The sequence below is a fragment of the Amblyraja radiata genome, chromosome 7 (genome assembly GCF_010909765.2).
Source record: "Amblyraja radiata isolate CabotCenter1 chromosome 7, sAmbRad1.1.pri, whole genome shotgun sequence".
NCBI classification, from domain to species: domain Eukaryota; kingdom Metazoa; phylum Chordata; class Chondrichthyes; order Rajiformes; family Rajidae; genus Amblyraja; species Amblyraja radiata.
Window position 1 is genome coordinate 83,758,514 of NC_045962.1, and position 9,605 is coordinate 83,768,118.

At 45.5% G+C, this 9,605-nt stretch overlaps 1 protein-coding gene across 1 annotated transcript in view; it reads left to right on the top strand.

Moving 5' to 3' along the window:
• LOC116975579 (signal transducing adapter molecule 2-like) overlaps positions 1-9,605 on the top strand; it is a 56,007-nt gene that overhangs the window by 23,079 nt on the left and 23,323 nt on the right. The window contains exons 2-4 of the mRNA XM_033024877.1: positions 2,233-2,317; positions 6,232-6,307; positions 9,217-9,321. Of these exons, the coding sequence (XP_032880768.1) occupies positions 2,233-2,317; positions 6,232-6,307; positions 9,217-9,321 (266 nt within the window). The remainder of the gene's footprint in view (positions 1-2,232; positions 2,318-6,231; positions 6,308-9,216; positions 9,322-9,605) is intronic.

Consider the following 9,605-nt stretch of genomic DNA (forward strand, 5'->3'; position numbering starts at 1 on the left):
AAGTTTAACTCGGCATCATGTTTGGCACAAACATTGTGGGCCGAAGGGCCATTTCCTGTGCTGTACAGCTCTATGTTTGTCATAGATTTCCCCCGTCATTCGGGAATCATTGCTGCAAAGGCAGTTATTGCAAAACGCTAAAGTTTAGCAATATCCTGGAACTGCAGATATAATAGAATACCTTTAGATCAACAATGTTATTACTGGGTCAGTTACTGTTGACTCTGATGTTGAAACCTGAGCCAGGTTTGTCCTGTAAATAAGGACTCATCCCTAAACAATGCGACTTGCTCGTCCAGTCCTTTTTCCCCAATCGCAGGATGTTCCAAAGTGTTTTGGAGCCAATTAAAGTGACCTTTACACATGTGTTCCGTTGTGCTGCAGAACATGTCAGTTTAGTTTCTTATGTCGCGTGTACCAAGGTACAGTGAAAAGCTTATGTTATCCAGTGCTATCCAGTCAGCAGAAAGACAATCCTTGATGAGAATGGACTTCATGTGGCAGGGTGGCGCAGCTGTAGAGTTGTTGCCTCACAGTGCCAGAGACCAGGGTTCGATCCTGACTACGGGTGCTGTCTGTAGAGTTTGTACGTTCTCCCCTTGACCGCGTGGGTTTTCCCCGGGTGCTCCAGATTCCTCCCACACTCAAAAGTCGTACAGGTTTGAACGTTAATTGGCTTTGGCTAAATTGGAAAACGTCCCTAGTGTGTAGGATAGTGCTTGTGCATGGGATGATCTCTGGTCGGTGCTGACTTGGTGGGCTGAAGATCCTCTTTCCACAGGTAGGCGCAAAATACTGAGAAACTCAGCGGGTGAGGCAGCATCTACGTGGAGAAGGAATTGCCAACGTTTCGGGTTGAGATCCTTCTTCATTCTGAGAATTCCTTCTCTCCGTACATGCTGCCTCACCCGCTGAGTTTCTCCAGCATTTTGTGTCTACCTTCGATTTTACTAGCATCTGCACTTCTTTCTTAAACTCTTTCCACACTGTATCTCTAAAGTCTAGTGGATCAGTGAGTCGTCTTCCCTGACTAAAAAACTTTCAGCTCAATTTTGGTTGCTCATATGGATTCTGAAATTGATTGTAATGCAGCCTAAATATGTAAATTTCCACGCTGCAATCTAATCTGGGCTGTCCTGTAAAATCCTAGGTTTATCTGAGGTTTCCTTCACAATTTAACGATGGCACAGCTGTTTGAGCTGCTGCCGCACCGCACCAGAGACTCTGGTTTGATCCTGACCTCACGTTGACTGTGTGGAATTTGCATGTTCTCCTTGTGACTGCGCGTGTCTCCTCTGGGTGCTCCCATTTCCTCCTGCATCCCAGAGACGTGCGGGTTTGAAAGTTATTTGGCCTCTGTAATTTAATTACCCCTGGTGTGTAGGGAGTGGATGCCAAAGTGGAACAAAATAGAACTAGTGTGAACGGGTGATCGATAGTCGGCATGGACTCAATGGGCCGAAGGGTCTGTCTCCATGCTCTATCACTAAACTAAACACTCTTGGGTGTTTTTAAGTAAGAAGCCAAGTTGTCCCCATACAGTAATGGTACTGGCGACTACCTGAACATGTGGCATGAATGCAGATACGATAGAGGCGTTTAAAAGGATTGTAGATGGCTAGTAATGTTTATTGTCACATGTACCGAGGTACAGTGAAAAGCTTTTGTGTGTTAACCAGTCAGCGGAAAGATTATGTGTGATTACAATCGAACATAGGCACAAAATGCTGGAGTAACTCAGCGAGTCAGACAGCATCTCTGGAGAGAAGGAATGGGTGGCGTTTTGGGTCGAAATCTTTCTTCAGACCCGAATCGTCAACCCGTCCTTCTCTCTCAAGAGATGCTGCCTAACCCGCTGAGTTATTCCAGCATTTTGTGTCTATCTTCGGTTTAAACCAACATTTGCAGTTCCTTCCTACGCATTACAATCGAGCCATCTACAGTGTACAGATACACGATAAAGGGAATAACATTCAGTGCAAGGTAAATTCCGATTAAAGTACCGAAATATGGAGGGATAAAGATCATGTGCAGGCAGAAGGATTTAGTTTAGTTTGGCACTAAGTTCAGCACTGACATCGTGGGCCGAAGGACCTGCTCAAATGCTGCTCGGTTCTATGGAAATCAATTATTATGTATACATTTGAATATGAAATTGTTGTGTACTGGTTGGTCTGCGTGATTGATTTATGCGCTGTACTATGGATGTGACTTATTTTTGTTTTTTTTCAGAAAAAGCCACAAATGAGCATAATACCAGTGAAGACTGGACCCTCATCATGGACATCTGTGATCGTGTTGGGAAAACACCAAATGGGTATGCGTGGGAAATACATTTTAACTTATTTCCTCTTTGCCTTCTGCTTCTCCTCCTTCGTCCTTTTTGGTTTTGTACCATGTTCCCCAGTGACATCGTCCTACGATTTAGCAGCTTATTGTATTGTATTGTATACCTTTATTGTCATTCGGACTTTTCAGTCTGAACGAAATTTTGTTTGCCTTGCAGTCATAACATAGAATAAAATAACAGAACGCACAATAAACGCAGATTTAACATCCACCACAGTGAGTCTACCAGGTACCTCCTCACTGTGATGGAAGGCAAAAGTCTTAAGTCCTTGTCTCTTCCCTCCTTCTTCTCCCTCTGCGCTGAGGCGATCCAGGCTTCCGATGTTGTGACCCCGCCGGGTGATGGTAAGTAAATCCCGCGGCTGAATCCAAGCTCCGCGAACGGGCCGGTTCAAACTCCGCAACCCGGGGCGGTCGAAGCTGCCGAAGCTGCCTCCCTCCAGTCCAGCGGACGAAACATAGAAACATAGAAAATAGGTGCAGGAGTAGGCCATTCGGCCCTTCGAGCCTGCACCGCCATTCAATATGATCATGGCTGATCATCCAACTCAGTATCCTGTACCTGCCTTCTCTCCATACCCCCTGATCCCTTTAGCCACAAGGGCCACATCTAACTCCCTCTTAAATATAGCCAATGAACTGGCCTCAACTACCTTCTGCGGGAGAGAATTCCACAGATTCACCACTCTCTGTGTGAAAAAAGTTTTCCTCATCTCGGTCCTAAAAGATTTCCCCTTTATCCTTAAACTGTGACCCCTTGTTCTGGGCTTCCCCAACATCGGGAACAATCTTCCTGCATCTAGCCTGTCCAACCCCTTAAGAATTTTGTACGTTTCTATAAGATCTCCCCTCAATCTTCTAAATTCTAGCGAGTACAAACCGAGTCTATCCAGTCTTTCTTCATATGAAAGTCCTGACATCCCAGGAATCAGTCTGGTGAACCTTCTCTGTACTCCCTCTATGGCAAGAATGTCTTTCCTCAGATTAGGAGACCAAAACTGTACGCAATACTCCAGATGTGGTCTCACCAAGATCCTGTACAACTGCAGTAGAACCTCCCTGCTCCTATACTCAAATCCTTTTGCTATGAATGCTAACATACCATTCGCCTTCTTCACTGCCTGCTGCACCTGCATGCCTACTTTTAATGACTGGTGTACCATGACACCCAGGTCTCGTTGCATCTCCCCCTTTCCTAATCGGCCACCATTCAGATAATAATCTACAAGCTGTTGTTGCGGGAGCTCCGGAGAACCGGTCACCAACCTGGGACCTGCGAGCTCCCGACGATGTCGTCCACTGGGCTCGTGGCCAAGTCCACTGGGCTGAATCTGTGATTGACCCCCCCCCCCCCCCGACACTGCTGCATTGCCTCTGTGGCTGCATTCTTGCAACAAGGATCCACAAATAACATTGGCGGCCTGCTTAAAGAAAAGCAGAAGATTCTCGCATCTGACTGCGTCACAGTGACCCGACGAGTCACTGCGGCCAAAGGGATCTACAGGAGCCGCTGCTTTAAAGGCAGCCAGCATCATCAGAGACCCACACCACCCTGGCCACACACTCATTTCACCCCTGCCATCGGGAAGAAGGTACAGAAGCCTGAAAACTGTAACATCCAGGTTCAGGAACAGCTTCTTCCCTAGAACCATCAGGCTATTAAACACTACAACCTCCATTAAGCTCTGCACTTAACTGTGGGTATTGGTTTTGTCTGTTTGTACTATTTTTGTTTTTTTGTGCGTGTATATGTGTGTGTGTGTGTGTGTGTGTATATATATATATATATATTTTATTTGTAAAAATACCAAGCTGCTGTTTGTAGGGAGTGCAGCGAAGGTTCACAAGGTTAATTCCCGGGATGGCGGGACTGTCATATGTTTAAAGAATGGAGCGGCTGGGCTTGTATACGCTGGAATTTAGAAGGATGAGAGGGAATCTTATTGAAACATACACGGATTGGACATGCTAGAGGCAGAATAAATACATTCCCGATGTTGGGGGAGTCCAGAACCAGGGGCCACAGTTTAAGAATAAGGGGTAGGCCATTTAGAACGGAGATGAGGAAAAACTTTTTTACCCAGACAGTTGTGAATCTGTGGAATTCTCTGCCTCAGAAGTCAGTGGAGGCCAATTCTCTGGATGCTTTCAAGAGAGAGTTAGATAGAGCTCTTAAAGATAGCTGAGTCAGTTGATATGGGGAGAAGGCAGGAACGGGATACTGATTGGGGATGGTCAGCCATGATCACAGTGAATGGCGGTGCTGGCTCGAAGGGCCGAATGGCCTACTCCTGCACCTATTATCTATTGTAATTAAGATATTTGCACATGCTGTTTCAGTATATGCTTTAGACATTGACTGAGCCATTTTGAGCAATTACATGTTTGCCAGCTTGTTATTGTGACAGTAACTTTCCCCTGATTGTAATATTTCACCCTTTTGGCCAACTCATTGGGTAGTTTTAAAGTGAAGATTGATAGATTAGTAAGGGTGTCAAGGGCTATGGGGAGAAGGCAGGAGAATGGGAGATAGATCAGGCATGATCGAATGGCAGAGCAGATTCGATGGGCCAAATGGCCTAATTCTGCTCCTCTGTCTTACGATCTATCATCTTTTGTAATTTATCTAAAAAGTAATTAATTACACTGGACAGCTAAAGAAATAATATAAATGAAAAAACAGGATTAAAATCATACAAAACCTCAGAATCAGAAAAGCAAGTCTAATGTTTTAAGTGAGATTTTTTGTTTTTCCACGTCCATTCTAAGATTATTTGCGACAAATGCCAGGAACATATTTCTGGTGAAAAGTCATCAACCTAATATATTACAATAGTCTGAATTAATCATCTGCAGGTCCCACCCAAAACGTCACCCGTCCATATTCTCCAGAGAAGCTGCCTGACCTGCTGAGTTACTCCAGCACTTTGTGACCTTCTGTGTAACTAGCAATGGGCACGTCCTTGCTTCTACCTAAAGTATTAACTCTGTGTCTGTTTATCTGCAGAAGTCGCCTGCTTTGCAATTTCTAGAATGTTCTGTCCAATTTCAGAATTAGCACTTTTTGCTTTACACTGCTGGTGAAGTTAATTGTACGGATAGCTAAAGTATAGGTTTGTGTGTGTGTGTGTGTCTGTGTAAATTGGCAAAGGGGAGTGTGTGCCTTACTTGCTTGTAATGTTCCTTGGAGCGCAGGAGGCTGAGGGGTGCTCTTATCGTGGTATATCAAATCATGAGGGGCATAGCTGGAGTGAATGCGGTCTTTCTTTCTCTGGTAGGGGAAACGAGAACTAGAAGGCATTCAGCCCAACAGCACTGAAACGGGGCCCTTCACCTCAACATGTCTTTGCTGACCAAGATGACCTAAGGTTGAAGATGCATGAACATTCATGGATAGGAGGGATATATGGGGAAAATGTGGGCAAATGGGACTAGCTGAGATGCTGTATTTTGGCCCACTTGGACGCATTGGGCCGAAGGGCCTGTTTCTGTGCTGAATGACTCCATGACACAAATTGACCTTATCCTATAGATCACGTTGCGATTCTTTAAGATATAAGTGTGATTTTAATTCAGCCAGAGATTAAAATCAGGATCAGTGAAAACTTGAATCTGCCTGTTGTTGGCGGTGTAATCACATTTACAGGCCCTATCACAATGTTTAAGAACCATTTAAACGAGTACATGGATAGGACAGGTTTAGAGGAATATGGGCCAAATGGATGCAGGTGGGAATAGTGTGGATGGGACATGTTGGTTGGTGTGGGCTGAAGGGCCTGTTTCCACGCTGTGTGACTCTAAAGTGCAGCAGGGTGCAACATTCGAAATGTTGATTGTTAGCTTGCGTTGAATATTTTAACAAGTATTTTTTTTTAACTTTAGATCTAAAGATTGTCTGAAGGCGATTATGAAGAGAGTAAGTCACAAAAATCCACATGTGGCAATGAAGGCGTTAACGGTGAGTGAGGCCAATCCATTTTCGTTTCTTTTCTCGTCCAGAATTTGTTAAAATTCTGGCGTTAAAGATGTTGCGAGGAATCGAGCGACTAGTTAGAAGGAGAGGCTGGAAAAGCTCGGACTTTCTTCCTTGCAGCACAGGGGTGATTTTGTAGAGTTGTATAAGATCATGAAGGGCATGGGGAGGGTGAATCAAGCACTAGATGGCATAGGTTTACGATGAGAGTAAGGTTTAAATGGGAATCTGAGGGGCAACCTGCTCAGTCAGAAGGTGGTGGGGGAAATGGAACGCACTGCCAGAGGAAGTAGTTGAGGGAGGTACAAACACACAAGATTTAAACATCACTTGGACAGGAACATGGATAGGAAAGGCTTAGAGGTTTATGGGACAAACACAGACAAATGGGACTAGCTTGGTCATGCCTCTCATTAGGCGGCACGGAGGCGCTGCAGTAGAGTTACAGTGCCAGAGACCCAGGTTCGATCCTGACCACGGGTGCTGTCTGCATTGAGTTTGTACGTTCTCCCTGTGAGCTGCATGGGTTTTCTTCGAGTGCTCCGATTTCCTCCCACACTCCAAATTATAAATTGTCCCTAGTGTGTGCAGGATCGTGTTGGTGTGCGGGGATCGCTGGTCGGCGTGGGCCGAAGGGCCTGTTTCTGCGCTGTATCTCTAAACTAAACTAAAACTTAGCTGGGGCATCTTGGTCTGAATGGACTGGTTGGGCTGAAGGGCCTATTTCAGTGCTGTATCATTCATAGAGTCTCAGTCTCTCTCAAAGCTTGCGGTTGGATGATGAAATGTGCTCCACTTAGTGGCCTTCAGCTATAGGACACAGGCAATGCCCTGCCTTCCGAGCTTGTACTCTTTCAGCTCTAGGTGCTGGTGGTGAATCACAATTAGATTCCCAATGTCCAAGATGTGTGGACATGGCCTAAGGGTGCAGTGCAGGTTTGTAACTGTGCGATGGTCGTTCAGTTGGCAGAGCTGCCTTAATGTTACCGTGTCAATGGCCTCAACTGGAGTTAACTGAAGATCACTCGTTAATTCTGGCTGAATTTACAAACGACCTCCAGTTAGTCCTAAAATGGACACACAATGCTGAAGTAACTCAGCGGATCGGGCAGCAACTCTGGAGAAAAGGACCTATTCCTTTTTGCATCCTTGGTGTAAACCAGCAGCTGCAGTCCCGTCCTACACATTCAGTTAGTCCTAGTTGAGCCACTAACTTGGTAATATTAAGGCTTCTTTTTTTTTTTTTGCTGCTGGTGTCACATCAGCTCTTGGTTTAGTTTAGAGATACAGTGTGGATAAAGGCCCTGCGGCCCATCAAGTCTGCGCCGGCCATCGATGGTTCATACACCAGTTCTATCCTACGCCCTGGGGACAATTTACAGAAGCCAATTAGCCTACAAACCTGTGTGTTTTTGGAATGTGGGAGGAAACCGGAACACCCTTAGTCCGGATCGAGCCTACGCTCGTCTCTGGCGCTGTAAGGCAGCAACTGAATCGCTGTGCCACTGTGCTGCCCCTAAGAAATACACAAGTGCACTAATCGCACTTGCCTGTATTATGAATGTATTCCTTTACGCCTTATCTATACCAGTGTGCGTCTAAACACCTCTTAAATGGGGTCATTGTATTTGATGCCACTACCCCCTCTGGCAGAGTATTCTAAATGTCCATCACTTTATGTATTATTAAAATTGCCCCTCAGATTCCCTTTAAAACTCCTCCCTCAGCTGAAACGTGCTCTCTTCTCTTTGATATCCCTTCCGTGGGGGAAAAAGTGTTGACCATCTATCCTATGCATATCTCTCATAATCTTACACATCAGAGTACTTCGCTCCAGAGAAAACAAGCCCAGCTATCCTATCCGTCTCCAACCCTCACATCTCCCCCCACCCTCACATCAGTCTGAAGAAGGGTTTCGACCCGAAACGTTGCCTATTTCCTTCGACCCATAGATGCTGCCTCACCCGCTGAGTTTCTCCAGCATTTTTGTCTACCTTCGATTTTCCAGTATCTGCAGTTCCTTCTTAAACAACTATCTGTCCCCATTCCGGGTGCACACCGCATCTCCTCTGCAGTCTCTCCAATGCCACCATATGCTTCCTACTGTGTGGCAACCAGAACTGCACACACTATTCCCAATGTTTTGCACACTTGGCCTACCTCGTATTCTATGCGGTGACCTATGGAGGCCAGCGTGTCGGGTGCTAGCTTCAATCCCCGATCCACCTGCAGTGGCACTTTCAAAGAACTGTGGACTCAAACCACCAACATTCTTTAGTGTCCTGACATTTACTGTACTTGTCTTGCTCCCCTTAGGACTCCAAAATGTACCATGAAAGGGGAGTTGGTCTACCCCACAACATAGTGAGGAGTTGTACAGTCTCATAGCCACAGGGGAGAAAGGATCTGTGGCGTTCTGTGCTACATCTTGGTGGAACCAGTCTGTTGCTGAAGATACTCCTCGGGTTTAGTTTAGTTTAGAGATACAGTGCAGAAACAGCCACTTCAGCCCACCGGGTCTGCACCGACCAGCGATCCCTGCACATTAACACTGTCCCACATACACACTCGGGACAATTTTTAAATTTACCAAGCCAATTAATCTACAAACTTGTGCATCTTTGGTAGTCTGGGAGGAAACCGAAAATCTCGGTGATACCCACACAGGTCACGGGGAGAACGTACAAACTCCGTACAGATAGCACCCGTCGTCGGGATTGAATCCGGGTCTCTGAAGCTGTAAGGCGGCAACTCTACCGTGACGCCCATGTGCCTTTCTGTAACTACTTTGAACCTTACAAATGCTCACTTTAAAATCCTTCCAGTTGTTTACCGTATGCTGTTAATCATCTGTTTTCTGAACCAAAAACCAACGCTGTTCTGTAATTTTACAGTTATTAGGCGCCTGCGTCTCAAACTGTGGGAAGATTTTCCACCTAGAAATATGTTCTCGTGACTTCACAAACGATGCTGGAACTTTATTAACTGCATATAGTAAGGTAATAAAAGTGTGTTTTATAAGTTTTAACCGAATGATTAATTTGCCTGATTTGTAGTGTTTGTAGAGTCGAGTGTCTTTGGAACCTAGAACTGTACCTCACTGGAACAGGCCCTCGGCCCACAATGACAGTGTTGAACATGATGCCATATCCATCACTTGTCTACCTGCACATTACGCATGTCCCTCCAATCCCTGCATATCCATGTGCCTGTCTAAAAGTCTCTAAAATGTTCCAAGCACTCGCAGCCCTTTATGTCAAAGAAAAAATGTTGCCTGCATACC